Raw genomic sequence first — 16,202 nt, forward strand, 5'->3', positions numbered from 1 at the left:
ATAGATGGAGTAACTGGAGAAATGTTAAACTAAAAAATGAAATGCTATTTCAACATAATGCAGATTACAATTTTAAAGACTGCTTTGCTCAGTATGTTTGGGAAATATGGGCATGGTCGCTTGAATAGATCCTTAACTTGAAAATGCCAACATGCAAAATGCAATTTTCCAGTGTGGATATTTAAATGGTAGTTGAACAATTATTGAGAAAATGCTCTTCATCTGGAGACATAAAGGAAACAGATAAAAAATGATTTGATTGATTATTTTTGCTATCAAGTCATTTTCAGCTCCTAAAGACCAGATGCATAGAGTTTCTCCTTGATAGGCTATCCTTAACCTGTTCTCTTTGTGCTCCAAATGGAGCATTAATTGCCATCTATTTTGCTGCTGGTTATTCTCTTACCTTTCCTTCCACCTTTCCCAGCATTAGATCTCTGCTTATATGTTCGCGATCATTTGAATCTGGTCATTTGTTGCTCAGATCAGAATTTGGGGTTGATTTATTTGATGTTCCTTTTGTTTTTTTTCTTAATTGTCCACAGTATTCTCAGAAATCTTCTCCAATACCAAAGTTCAAAAATGTCAATATCCTTCCCATGTTGCTTCTTCAAAGTCCAACTTTCACTTCCGTAGAATGTCACAGAGGACACCATGGCTTGCACAGTTCTGAACTTTTTAGGTATGGAGACATCATGATATTTAAATATCTAAATAAAACTATAAAATTTAGATTACATTTTTATTAAGCAAATTTGACTCATCTAATTTTATGTCTAGATAAGTGAATGCCACGTTATATCTCTTACATAAATGCAATTATTATTAAGATCAAGAGAAATTTTCAAATATACCAAAAGATATCTGTACATAAGAAATCAAACAAGCAGATCTTAGCCTTAAGCAACAAACATTTCCTGTGTGTGACTGGTTATAGGAAAAATTGACTGAACATCAATAAAATTAAACCTGTCTATGTATGAAAATGCTCCTCTTTAGGGAAAAAAAATCAACATTAATAGCCATATTTAGATAGAGTTAAAAAGGTATCACGTACATGTAAACAAGTAATAAACCTAATAAAAAATATACTATAAATAGCATAACTATAAGAATACAGATCTACTTATCCCTTTTGGGATAATACAATTGTAATAACCATGACAAAAAGTTCATTAAATATAAATATTACATATCCAAGTTGCATTTAATCAGAATCCTAGATCAATCCTTAAGTTTTGGGTACAAACATAAAATGTGAAATTTTCCCATAGATAACAGATTGCTTGGATTTTGACTGAAAAAAAACTGATGTTTCTCCATTTTCATATAGTACTGTTAATTTTGTTTATCATTACATTTGAATATTGGTAAAGTTAAAAGATTACATTAAAATGTATATACAACTCTAGAACAGGTCTTCTTTATGTTAATGTTTTTCTTGCTTGCCATAGGAGTTTCTTCTAACTTAGGCCTCAGCTGTCCCTAAATCCCTTCCCTTTATTTTCACTTAACTAGTGATCACTTAGACCAGCAGAATGCCAGTCTCTTCTCTTCTGATCTTCTTCTAGTCAGATAGGCATGATCTGCTGACATCAGGACCTTCCCCATCTTTGATGATTCTTCTATCATATCTCTTATCAGAATTACAGCTATAACCTACCTTTCTAGCTGGAGATTAGCAAGAATGTTCAGTGGAATTCTTGTGGATAATTGTAGTGGTTTGAAAAACTATCATGCTTTTTTTCTGTTCTCAGCAAGAGTAATTGAATGTTGAATATCTGACTAAATTCTGGTCTGTGACAGTATGTTAACACTCTTGACTATCTCCTAACAGCAAGGCAATTATTTGCTGAGTGGGATTTTTATAAATCCCTTGGCAATAGTATGTCCTGATAATTATGATGAAGTGCATTGGTCAGTGTTGATTCAGAATTTCCATTTCTAGGAAATATTTCAGTTGAATCTCTATATTCTTTTGCATTTATCTCCTCCCCAAATCTGGTTTTCTATTTTCTTATACTGTGAATATATATTAAGTAAAACAAATTATATAGATGTCATGTGTGGACATTTTTTCAATCATTGTCATAAAGGCTTTGGTAGCTTTTTAGCTTCAGTTGTTTAATATGATCAATATCATACAGAGTTTTTTTTTAACTTAAAACATAGTTAAGCACCACCTGCCATTACAATGAAAAAGAAGATACTGTGAAGATTGAATTTGGAGAAATAGAAGGGTACAGAATAGGAAAGAGAATGAGATAAATATCAATGTTACCCTATTTGTTTAATTTTACGATGAATATAAGCATAGTAAAATTTTAAGTGGGGACAAGTGGATTCAGAATTAGAAGTCAAATATTAAGAATTGAAAATATGCAGCACAATATGCTTAACTGAAAACAAAGATTTAGAAGACTAGATTTTCGCTTACTTGGTGAAAGGAACAGCTCAGGAACTACTCTTAGAAAAGCAAAAATAGATAGCAAAAAATGTGGGTTAATATTTAATAAGAAAACTAAATGAATCTTAACCAGCCTGCTTGGGGAATTTGCATTTGACAATGAAGAAGTGAAGGTGGTATATTGTTTTGTTTTCTGAGACTCAGTAATAGATAAAGATAGACAGCATGCTAGAGAAGTAAAGAGGAGATTAATCCAAGGGAGAAAGGCAGTGACAAATTTAGATAAGGGTGAAGGATATTTCTATGACAACAAGGATCAGAATAGTTAAAGCCATAGTTTTCTCAGTGGTAGTGTAAGGTTATGAACCTGTATATTGGGATAAAAGTGAAAACAAAAACATTTGAATTTGAATTAAGGATTTTGGAAAAATCAATAATAGAACCATGGATTGCAAGAAAAATATATTGCTTCTTTAAAGCAGTGATTAGCAAGCCAAAACTCACATACTTTGATGTAAATGAAATATGTGAATATATCAATGAAATATACCTGAAAAAGTTGTGGATTGCTGTGATGGAAGGTTTTTATCCATATAGTTGCTAAGAGTTGGGCCCAATTTGATGGCATCAAATTTTGTCATGGGCACGGTGATTGTTACCAGCATATAGGAGTTATTTACTGGATTGTATTGCTTGGTTGTGTTTCAAATCCTAATTGACTTGAATCCAGAGGAATACAAATTTTTTGTTGTGCTATTATCTTTAGAACAACAGTATTTTAAATTTCTTTACAGTTGGAGAGGTGCAATGGCTCAGCAGTTAAGATGCTGGGCTTGTCAGCTGGAAAGCTAACAGCCTAGGTTTGAGATCCAAGTGTCATGTGACTGGGTGAGCTCCCATTATTCGCCTCAGCTCCTGCCAATCTAGCAGTTCGAAACCATGTAAATTTGAATAGATAAATAGGTACTCCGTTGAGAAGTAATAGTGTTTGTGTTTTACTACAAACTCTGCGCTGTAACATCATGTCATGCTGGCCACATGACTGCGGAAACATTTTGGGACAGCACTGGCTCAAAGGCCTAGAAACACCATCCCCTAAAATCAACTATGACTAGTGGAGTTAACTCACAAGGACTCCTTTAATCTTTACCTTACAGTTTGACAAGATGCCTGTCAAAAGCATATACCCATTATACTCAGGGTATTAGTAAAATATGAGAGTGTTTAGTTATAACAGAAATTTTAAGTTTTGTAAAATCCCAGTTATTGTTTCTATACAATATAAATATTTCTGATAAATGTTTATATGTTCTTTTAAAAAAAAAATCAATATTGCTTTTTTGAAGTTCCCAGGAAAAAAATCTATTCCTTTCTTCCTTCCCTCCCTCCCTCCCTCCTTCCCTCCCTCCTTTCCACCCATCCATCCAACCAGCCATCCATGGTATATAGATATATAGGTATACTTTAGCAGTCAGTAGAAGTCAAATCTGATTTGATGACGCTTCAAAATATCTACACTAATTTATGAAACATTTTATTTCTTTTCAAACTCAGGAAAATTATTTGCAGCAAAAACTATAAACTGCACACTTGTGATGAGTATTTCTGCTACCTAGCAAAATTAGATATTTCCTTTTCTTTTGCCTCTTCAGCAATCGTAACATGACTTCTAACAAATGGTACTCTTCCTTGCTAAAAGGAGATGGAATTGCTCTATTAAGACATGGCTTGTTATTGGTGAAAGGAACTGTTTTGTTGCTTGCTATTCTATACCGGCATGAAAACATGTTTCTGGCTGATTCTCAAACTGTATTAGAGTTGATCTTTCACCATCTCATTTCATTTCATGTGTAGCCTTCATCTAGTCTTTAGCTAGCTACACAGCTCCATACAAGTAATCAGCATGTGTTCTACAACCTTGTGGAATCTTGTGAAGAATGTAAGAAGTTTAACTATGAAGTAAGAAGCTCCTTAAAGCACTTCTATTTTTTCCCAGGATTATGGGGTTGCCTTCTACAACCGCAGTGTGATCCCATGAAAGCACATATTTGGTTTAAGGAGTTGCAGACAGGTGTTATGTGCATCATTCTGAGCATTCTGAAACATGTTGTATTTGGACTGAAGCACTGTTCAGTCCTCATAGGAAGTCAATTTGATCTTTTCCTCAAATGTAATTTTTAGACTCTATGGTAATGAAAGGAGTAGCGCAATGCATTGATGTAGAGTTATCCATCCATTGGAGGCTGTTTTCTGTCCTAATTTATCTGTGAAAGTTGGCCTCTATGAATCAACTCCTATCTTCTTCTGAGATAACTAAAATAACAAAGATAACTTTCCTCTTCCAACTTCTGAGGCAATGCTATCCTGTTATCAAGAATGTTGAGTAGGCACAAAGTACAGAGCATAGAATTTAAAAAGGAATCTTTGAGCACCCACTTCTCCCCGTGATTCAGTTTCCTAGCCTTGCATATTGTACCTGTTCTGTCTTTCTATTCGCTTGCTGAATAGAAAGACAGACAGATAACTCTACAAAGGCTTCCATACAAAGTTTCTTTATTGGTTTATAAGGCATCCTCAAAAATAACTCACGGTTATGTCGAGATCCATCCAATGTCCAATTCTTTGCATAGCTGACTTCATAGTGTAAAAAGACAGTTCTTTTTATCCCATATCAATAGAGCGGAGGAAGCCAGCATGCTGCTGGGTCCAGGCAAGGAAAGGGAACAAAGGCTTCCCCCAGCCCAACCAAGGGTCAATCCAGTGACCAATCAGGATTACAGATGTGACCACATGACATGGACTATATTTCCCATGATACCTTAACTACATTTACCATGATGCATTCCCTTAAGGGGAGAAGCTCCCAGTTCCTAACTTAACTATCTCAATTCCCATTACTATGTATATAGCACAGTACCAAACGTTAACCAAGGCTTTTCATGGATTATAAAGTCCAAAAAAATGGCTATTCCAGGTTAGATAACATAGTAAAGTTCAAACACTAAATAGAAAGAAAAATAATGCAATTCACATGCTTGCTAACTGAACTTTTAACAGTTTATTATATGAACAAAACATATCAAATTATCCTAATATTCTTCCGTCTTTTGGCAACTTAAGGAGTGCTTCTAGCAATGAACTACATATCTTGCTATGAGTAGACCTGTTACATGTGGATCTTTCTTTAAGATACTTTCTTTGACCTTTCTTTGATACAAGTGTCCACAGTCACTTAGATATCAGTGAAACTTGATTCACTACTTTGATCTCAAACTTTAGAACTCCACCACATGTTTTGGAAAGCTGATTTACTTAATTTTAAAGTACTTTATATGTATCACTCAGAACTGTGTCATAGCAACATTGTACTTATTCTAGATCAGGTGTGACCAACCTCCAGCCCACTGGTTATGTGTGGCCCTGGACAGCTAATGCAACTGCACAAGATCAAAAACTTCTAACATTATTATGTGATGTGTGTGTGTGTGTGTGTGTGTGTGTGTGTGTGTATACATGAATCCAGAGAATTATAGGCTAATCAGCATGACATCAATACTTGGGAAAATCCTGGAAAAGATAATCAAGTGTAGGATTTGTGAGCACATACAAAGCACCTATGAATGAACAAGGGGATTAATAGAAGCCAGTATGGGTTTGTTAAAAACTGATAATGCTATACAAACATTATTGTCTTTTTAAAATAACTAAATTAGAGAAGTGAAATGGTGTGGACATAATGTGCTTAGACTTCAGCAAGGCATTTGGCAAAATGGACCACAACCTATTGATAGGATAGAACAATGTGGAATAGATAGAACTACCACTAGATGGATTTGCAATTGACTGACCAACTGTTCTCAGCAGATAATCCTCAATGGAATTTATCTACAGGGAGGGTTGCATGGGGTCTTGGACCCAATAGTCTTCATAAATGATCTAGAAGGGATAGGAACCTCATCAAACTTGCAAATGACACTAAGTTGGAGGAATAGGTATTACTTTGGAAGATAGGCTCAAGATCCAGAAGGATTTGGGCACTGGATCCTATCCAACAAGATGCAGTACAGTGGTGAGAAGAATAAGCTCTCACACTTAGGCAGGAAAAACCAAATGCAGAGGTACAAAATGGATGGTACCTAGCTCAACAGTATTAACTATGAGAAAGATCTAGGTGTCCTTGTGGACCACTGCTTAAATATGAGACAGAAATATATTTCAGTTGCCAAAAAAGCAGTCCTGGGCTGCATCAACAGAAGGATAGCATCCAGATCACAAGAAGTGATAATGCTGCTTTATACTGCACTAGTGAGGCCACAATTGGAATATGATCACCATGATACAAAAAAGAGGCTGAGACCCTAGAAAATGTGCAAAGAACAATAAAGATAATAACGGATCTTGAGGTTAAATCATATGAAAAACAATTGAGGGAGCTAGGTATGTATAGTGTATACATATATTGTATACAGTAAATTTTATGATCCTAAGGACTATAATGATTGGTCTATGTATGAGAAGGATATCTCAACTAGAAATACCTATCTGCAGTCATTGTTGGATCTTGCAGTTATGATTTGGAATGACCAAAACAAAAACAAAAAAACAGCAAGACAATAACTTTTAGTAGATATTCTTCCCAAAAGAAATAAAAAATCTCTACTTTGCAAGGTATTTATCTCCAGTTCTGGGGATGAAGAAGTCAAGGTATCCCATAGGGAGTGAAGTGGTGTTTTGTACATGTCTTCAAGCTGAGATGCTATTATAACTGTTGTGATCCCTTTAAATCTCCCTTTCCTCTAATAGAAGAAGAGAAGCTTGGCTTTATGATTTGTGAGGCTTAGGAAAGTGGGAACAGGCTCTTGTCAAACAAACTAAGATGGAAATGAAAATACCAGTAAGAGCAGATTAGTCGATAGTGTAGTTTCATTTTGCTATCTATTTTGGCTTCTTACCCTTGTTTTCTGGTCGGTGACTTACCTTGCACAAAGAAACAAACTAACAATAAGCTTTTAGATTCAGACATAATAGTTCATGGTTAAAGGCAAATAAATGATAGGCAAACTATTACACCATTCCATTAAAAAAATGGAGCTGGAAAATAAAACAAAAAGCTTTTCTTGGATAAGTTTAGATAAGCAAATCATAGTTAGACAAGCTACATCATGATTAAAACTTATAGGTTAATGTTCTATTGTCCCAGACTAATTACAGTAGATTAAAGGTAAAGGTTCCCCTCACATATACCTGCTAGTCGTTTCCAGATCTAGGGGTCGGTGTTCATCTCCATTACAAAGCCGAAGAGCCAGCACTGTCCAAAGATGTCTCCATGGTCATGTGGCTGGCATGACTAAACAGCAAAGGCATATGGAATGCTGTTACCTTCCCACCAAAGTGGTCCCTATTTTTCTACTTGCATTTTTACATGCTTTTGAACTGCTAGGTTGGCAGAAGCTGGGACAAGAAACGTGAGCTCACTCTGTTACGGAGTGCTAGGGATTCGTACCTCCGACCTTTCTGATCAACAAGCTCAGTGTCTTAGCCACTGGGCCACTGCGTCCCTTCGCAACCCAGTAGATTAGGTCTATATAAAAAAGTGTTTTAAATTCTTAGTTCCTTCCACATATAACGCATATGATCTTTCAGTCTGAATTGGCTACTTCGATATTCTGCAAGCATTTAATTTAGCTCCTATGTTCTGAGGAAGAATAGTTTCTATGAATGCTTTTTAAAATGTATTTTAAAGCTGTTGTTAAGCACCTGTTAGGATTTGCAGTAGCAAAAAATTGTATGTATGTTGACATATTTTTGTCCCTGAATCAATTGATTGCATACTCAAAAGATCTCTAGACTCTGCCCAATTAGCAGAACATCAGAGAACTGGTAACTTTGCTTCTAGTATATTTCTGTATGTTGGGCAACCATCAGCAAAAAACATTCTTTCCTAATACAGTATTCTATTTTTAAGCAATGTTAAATAATCCCTGTGTATCAAAGCAAATATCATAACTCTTTATTATCATCAAAGGGAAATTAGGAACATGTATCTTTACAAATTATCTGCTCATTTTGGAAGAAACCCATAGGACTGAAAATATTACACATGACATCCATTTAACCTGATTCTTTCCAGCAAATGCTTTCTGTTTTATTTGCATGCCATTCTCATTACCAAGATTAAAATTATATGAAGAAAGCAAAATGAAACATTAAAATAATTCAAAATATTAATCTAATGCTAAGGATGGCTGAATAACAAATGATACATTTGCTCATAAGCTCAGGATCTGGTAAAATTAATAATGCTTAAGGATCATGCATGGGTGAAGAGCGAATTCTAGGGCAGAAAACTAGAAATAGTTTGTGTAGCTCCAATTTTATTTTTCTAGTGAGTCAGAATCATAGGGGGGTTTTTTAAGTGAGGAGGGAATACTAACAGAGCTTTCACACCTCATTTGCCATATTCACCACTGTGCACTATTCAGCAGAAGACTGCTTCAAGGAGGTCAGTGAGAAGCTATTAGCAGAGTCTTCCCCAGAGATTTTTTGGTCTTATTGAGTTGGAAGTTAGCATGACAGTACTGCAAATAACTCAGTTGTAGGTTTTTTAACCGCTAGCACAGATTTCCCTATAGTGTTTGTCACTTCAGAAAATTATTCCTAAAAATGATGTCTAGGTTTGACAGGGCCTCTTGTGAGAAATGCTTGGGAAGATATGGATACAGAAAAAATGTGTCATGTTCTCCTCATGCTACTTGTGACTTTATTGTGGTGGGGGTGGGGGTAGTAAATCTATAATTTTAATTAGAAAGAATAGGAATAGGAAACAAAACGGCTTTGTAGATAAAGTGATCCATTAAGAGTTATTCCTCATTCCTACTTAACCATCTAGGCTGACTTACATGTTAAATCATAGAAATGCTGGCTTGTTGAATAAACCAGCTTGATGGGTTCACACTTAGCCCAAGCCAAACAATCAAACTGTGACTTAGCTAACCTATATAAAGATGGAATGTGAACAATGGATAAGTAAACCAAAAAAAGATTCTTCAATGTTGTTGTGAATAATTTCACAAAAACATACATTCAGTTTTGGTAATGGTAAAAGGACAAATTAATCAATATATATTATTATGAAAAGGATAACCAAATCTTCATAGTTGTACATAAATTATTTTATAGTCATTTTTGTAATGCAGTGTAAAATTCTATTTTTGACACCTAAAGAATATGTAAGCCATGAAATGACAGACACAATTATTAGGAGCACATACTCTTTGAAGACAGATATAAGAATTCTTGAGTTCTTTATTTTAAATTACATGAGTAAAAGAGGTATTATGTATAAAATGCTGTGGATTGCATTTATTATTCAAAATTTATTACTGCTATTTTATCGAAGATCTGAAGTAGAGCATGCAGTAGTTAAATCGATGAAATCATACTATCAATTTTAACCAAAATGACAGCCTATGAGATCTCATTTAGACCTTCCTTATCTCCTGAAATAGGTAAAAAAAATATTGTGACTACTCTTGCTGATCTCTACAATCCCAGGTTTAAAAGCAGATGCATATGGGGTAGCCTTTATAACAAGTGGTTCTTTTGAGAATCCTGTCAGTTAACTGGAAGTTTTTCAGGCATTCCTATGTGCCAAAATCAGCAATAGAAACAAACTTGTCTGAAGAAATGATTTACCCCAGACTACCAGTGTTCTTGAATCAAAGAAGAGATATAAAAATATGGTATAACACCTCTTTTGTGTGCATAAGTTCTCAGCTGTTTTCTGTAGTTAAAATTATTGGTGCCTTAAGTCACATATACCAGTGCCTTCCTTAGTTCCTGTAAGAAGAAGTGATAACAGCAGTATGAATGGAACGTAATATGTATGCTATGATACAACAGGTATGGAGCTAGGAATCCATGTCAGTTCCTCTCCAGCCTCTTTTATTGTGCCCTATCATAAAGAATACAATGCAGAAATAATGGGGGAGATCTATTCTAGAGCATAAAGCAATCGTAATAGATAATACTGGGCTAGGTGGTCAAATAATATGACTTCCTTTAATACATCTTCCTGTGATCCTATATGTACTCTGAGGGAATATAGGTAATCCTTGACTTACAACTTGTCACTTAGCAACCATTCATAGTTATGACATGAACCTCTCATGCTCATTTCAGCCTTTTTTAGCTAGAATCCAGAAAAAAAAATCACCCATAGGAATATAGTGATTTGCTTATTGACTATAGTGTTTGCTTAACGAATGGATAAACAAGATGAATACAAAGATTGAGAAGAAACTTGGCTTAGTTCTTATATGTGATAACAACAGCAAGACTTAAGATATGCACATAGATAGAAAGATAATTTGAACTCCTACAGCAGAAGAATGGATTATGAAATTAATGGAACTGGCTGAGAAAGTAAAATTCATGACCTAGTAACAAAAATGCCTGCATGTTCACTTAAATATTGTAGACTTTGCCCAAGAACTACTGCAAAAAAAATCGTAAAATTGGTTATGCAGTTGCCTTGACTTGTGACTTATGATGAAAACTCCAGGGTCCATTATGGTCATAAATTGAGGACTACATGTATACATCATGTAGGGTAACAATAGCATGTATTTTTTATCTTTTTGCTACACTATAGCTTTAAATTTTGTGTCTAAAGTCCAATGGAAATGGTTTTCTGCAGAAAGAATTTTGAAAACTATGAAAAAATAGTACAAAAAATGAATTGTAGTTGATGTGAAAAACCATTTATATGCATAAGCATTATATTTTGATCCATTTCTGATTCAAGAATAAACACTTTAAAAATATTACTTATATTGATTTCATTGTTATAATTTGAATAAATATCAACAAAATAATATGTGTTTTAGATTGCAGGCATATATAATTCACCCTATCGAAAGGAACCTGATCCTTGGGAAATGCAGTTAAGGAAAGCTAAACCTTTGAGGCACAAAAAGAAGATTGAGAAAAATGCTATGGATCTTCCATGGCCAATTTATACTGATTCCTTTGGTTTACAAACAATGCCAACTCTTCCTCCAATTCGAAGACAAAAACCACAGGTAATATGATTAATGACTTTTAGGTACCCCTTGTTATTAACAGCTGACTTCTTTCTAAAGTTGCTGTAGGATGATCCTTCCAAAGAACAATAAATTACTTTTCGAAGAGAATACGTGTAGCTCAGGGTTGAACCGTGGGATACTTGGTGCTCTCTGAGCTTGGTTGTTTTCTTGCAGATATTTCATTACCAAACTACATAACATCATCAGATTGCATCATTGAATTCCTTTATCCCTTTTTCTTCAGTCCCAATTTCTATTTATACTGATTGTCACATTTGTAGGACTCCTATTTGTGAGTGAGCAAATCTTCCTGCATCTTGATTTTCTTGGGTCTCTCTTCTTTCAGTAATTAACCATCCAGAGTTGCATTTTTCTGATGATCAGGATATCAACAAGACCACTCTGTTATATTTCTGTATTTAGTCTTAATATAGGAGGTAGTTAGAATTCAAGAAGACCCATTGTGGAGGAATCCAATCCCTTGCTGGCTTTCCCGATTGCTTTTCAACGGTTATCCCTCTAGCTTTTTAATTTCGATTCCTCTCCACAAAGGTTTTCAAATTTGAGGGCAGTGTGGGAAAGTGTAAATGGTATCAGGGAGACATGGAAACAATTAAATTAAATGAGTAGAATATTTGGAAAGCCCAACACTTTGTAATTTGTTCCTATTTATTTCCCGTTTTTATCCCCCCCCCCCAATTGTTTTGAACTGATGACCTTTTTTACTAAAATAACCATAATCCTTTTATAATAATACTCAAGGCAAGGGGCCTTAGCAGAAATATCAAAATGTAGGAATCAATTTATCCTGATAAGACTAGGATGCTCATGTGTTATGTGTTTAAAAGGAACATGTTTCACATTTAAAAATTGGTTTCAGTATTTATTTATTTTTTAAAAATATTGTTAGTACAGCAGTCACCAACCAGTGGCGGAGCAGCCCAATGGTGGGTCATGAGAAAATTTTGGTGGGCCGCAAAGATATCTCACCCCCAGAGCACCCCCCACAAAGCAATTAATTCAGGCTGTACAGAAACACAAGGCTGCACCGCCCACATGGCCCACGGGAACCCTCCCCAACCACTCACTCTTTACCCAGTAAACTTGCCTGCTAAATTTCTGTTTTTCCTTTTTCCAACCATCATCTGTTCTGCTGTGCTGGGAGATTTAGATTAGCTAGGAAGCAGGAAATGGTTGGATTTCTTGCTTTCTAGCTAGTCGTTAGATCTTCGGCTCAGCACAGCTGAACCTCCCTTAGGACTAATGGTTTGCTTGCAAGCAAATTCAGTGCAGACTCACGGCAAGCAAATTTGAGAGACTGAGCTAGCCGATGGCAGATAGATAGATCACTGAATGATTCTGTGAGCAACTCAATCTGCCTGCCTGCTTTGCCTGATTTTGGGTAAAACTTGCTCTTTTTTTAAATAAAAAATTCAATATTTACATGCATGGTGTGTTGTGAGTTAATTTTGTGAGTTTGCTTGCTAGCAAATTTTATGTGACAGACTGAACTAGCCAACAGCAGGTAGATCTCTGAATGAATCTGTGATTCTGTGAGCAACTCAATCTGCCTGCTTTGCCTGATTTTGGGTAAAAGTTGCTCTTTTTTTATAAAATATTCAATATTTATATAAATATTTATAATATTTACATACAAGCCATGCCCAGCCAGTCACATGTCCACCAAGCCACACCCACAAATTAGGCCACACCCACAGAACCGGTTAGTGATCCCTGGGATCTAAAATTATGAGTTTGGTGGTCCCTGAGGTCCAAAAGGTTGGCGACCCCTGCTTTATATGATTTTCCACTAGTCTTATTTGCAGCCTCAGGTAAAAAAAAAGTGATAAATTTATCTATCTTGCTGAGAATATAATCTTTTTACTCAATTTACTTTATTAAATTTTCCACAAATAAACAAATAAATTTAAGAAATTTACAAAGTCAACAGGAATATACATTTGGGAGGTATAACTTTGTTAAGTCTACATTATGTAGGAATCTTAAGTATTTTAAAAGCCAAAAAGAAAATGCCACTATTTAGAATAGGAGCATAAAATCTCAAGTCACTAAAAACTTGTTGCGGTGTTCAGTGGTCATTTAAAATCAATTAAGCTATCCCTTAGGGTGGATGGAGTATCCTGATTATAATTGACCAATGCAAAACCAAAAATTGTTATGTTGATCTGATATTTCTCTTATTTTAGGCTATTTTGTAATCTTTTCTCCCCCTTAGTCTAGACACCAATAAACTTAAAGCCTTTTAGAACAAAGCCAGAAGAGTTTTGTTTATTTTCTGGTATCTTGAAGGGGGAATTTGCGATATAATACTTTAATCCTTTCAGTGTCCTGGGATGTATGCTGTGGAGTAAATGTTCAAAGTGCTGTGCGTAGATTTAACTGTGTGACTCTTATTGATGTTAATGGGAGTCACACGGCTAAATCCATGGACAACACAGTTTAGAGGTATATTTCTGAGAAAGGATGTTGGTCTGAGCTGATGAAACAGCTGGGAAAGAAAATCCAGCAGAACACACTGTTTTGAAAATAGCTGGGTGATGTTAAAATGGGGACTTATAATTACTAACCATGCTTATGGCTTAGTATTTTGTGACAGCAGTTATTTGACATTAACTGTATTTTCCATATTAGCCACCGTACGTTATGATAGCAAATAAGTGCTCAAGGAGAGTGTTAAAGTATGAGCTGCATTCTTTTCAAGTGTTTAAGGAATAAATGTTAACTCATCTTTAGATCTCACTTAAGGAAAGTGACATTTAGTTTCTATAGATAATATTTATACTGCTGAAGGGTATGTTCTATCTAATACATGATTTTTAATTCAGAAATAAACACAATTACAAACTATTGTCTTACACAGTGGTGTTTAAACACTTGTGAACTCTTCTGAATTTTCAGTATTTCCACATAAATATGACCTAAATGTGATTTATTCTCCAAATAGGTCCTAAAACTAAAAAAGAGAACCCAATTAAACAAATGAGTTAAAATTTATTGAGGAAAATGATCCAAAGCTATGTACCTGTCTCTCATGCACTGCTGTAGCTTGCTAGTCAGATCCTCCTTTTGGGGAAATTGGGTATGTTTGTTTATTTTGTTATCCCACCCTTATTATTTTTACAAATAACTCAGGAGAGAAAACTTATCCCACATACTTTCCTCCTCTTATTTTCCCCACAACAGCAACCCTGTGAGGAGTTTGCCTGAGAGAGAATGACTGGCCCAAGGTCACCCAGCTAGCTTTCATGGCAAAGACAGGACTAGAACTCCAGGTCTCCTGGTTTCTAACCTGGTGCTTTAACCACTAGACCAAAGTCACTAGGTCACCATACTAAAGAAATCTGATCTCAAACAATTATGCCAGACATAAGACAGGGTATATCAACTCCCTTACAGTAAATATGAGTAATTTAGGATGCCATACTCAGAAATAAATCAGTAAGTACATTGAAATCTTACTCTAAGGCATGGCGTCAAACTGGTTCGTGCCATGGGACTGATCATGATGTATCATGATTTTGTTTTTTGCTTTTGTGGAGTCGGGCGTGGCCTGTGCGTGACATATCTGGCTTGCAGGCTGCCAGTTTGACAGGCCTGCTCTAAGGAAATGATGTATTGCTACTGATGCAAATATCAGTTGAATTAACATGAGGTCTGAATGCCTAATATTTTTTTGAGGAAGTATTTAAGGTCTATTATAGTAAAACCGGGATTCTAATTTTTGTCAAGTCACTCAGGCTGCATTCCTGAATGTTAAATCGGACAGTATAGAATGTTAGATCAGACAGTAGAGCTACTTTAAATATTTAAGTATTTAAACAATGGTTTTTCTTAACTTCATCAAGGCAAATCCAAGGCATATCAAAATTATGTGGTTCAAACTGTATACAGATCAGTGGCCAGCAATACAATCCAGTTACTTTGCTAGAAGGGCACAACAATCCAGCACTAAAATTATATTTGTCTAAGACAGGGGTCACCAACCTTTCAAACCTCAGGGACCACTAAATTCATAATTTTAAATCCCATGGACCACTAATGTGAATTTTTTAAAAGGTAAATGGTATTTAGCGCAATATACGAAGGCAAATAATTTTTCTGCAGACCACCAACATTTTCTTACGGTTGGTGACCACTGGTCTAAGACACACAACTCTTGCTTGGAATTCAGTTAGGAACATATTGCTGCTTTATCTCTGTGGAAAGAGTTTGATCTATGTAAATTCTTAAGGACTTAATTTCTACTGGCCCAGATGTCCCTAACATGATAATAATTTCCCTATACTGTATGTTGAAGTACTCAGACAATTCTGATTTATTTTAAGTACAGTTACTCTTGTCAAACCAATATGATTCAGTTTCCTTCAATGCAGCACAATTTTGTTAAATTGTTTGTAAAACTAAAACTTGATTGCCTCAATGACACAGTTATCATTTTATGTTTGTACAGATGGGCCTCAGGTTATGACTGCTCTTTTAGTCACTGTTCAAACTTGTCATGGCAGGGACTTATGACTCAGGGTAGCCATTGAGGCATCTCCTCAATTATGTGATTGTAACCTGGACACTGGAGTCCTGGCTCATGATTACGATGTTGCAGCAAATTGCAATAATCTGGTCACAACTTCCAACGTATTCAGCCAGGTTCCCACATGCAAAGGCAATGGGAAAGCCAGCAGGAAGTTGAA

At 35.4% G+C, this 16,202-nt stretch overlaps 1 protein-coding gene across 3 annotated transcripts in view; it reads left to right on the forward strand.

The window, feature by feature from the left end:
• Window positions 1-16,202, forward strand: part of SPATA17 (spermatogenesis associated 17) — an 86,923-nt gene that overhangs the window by 35,336 nt on the left and 35,385 nt on the right. For all 3 annotated transcript variants that reach the window (XM_087933563.1, XM_026695750.2, XM_087933555.1), the window contains one exon: window positions 11,296-11,490. In XM_087933563.1, coding sequence (XP_087789689.1) covers window positions 11,296-11,490 — 195 coding nt within the window. The remainder of the gene's footprint in view (window positions 1-11,295; window positions 11,491-16,202) is intronic.

Source organism: Pseudonaja textilis, chromosome 1 (assembly GCF_049901715.1).
Source record: "Pseudonaja textilis isolate UNSWEBS1 chromosome 1, rPseTex1.2, whole genome shotgun sequence".
Classification (NCBI taxonomy): domain Eukaryota; kingdom Metazoa; phylum Chordata; class Lepidosauria; order Squamata; family Elapidae; genus Pseudonaja; species Pseudonaja textilis.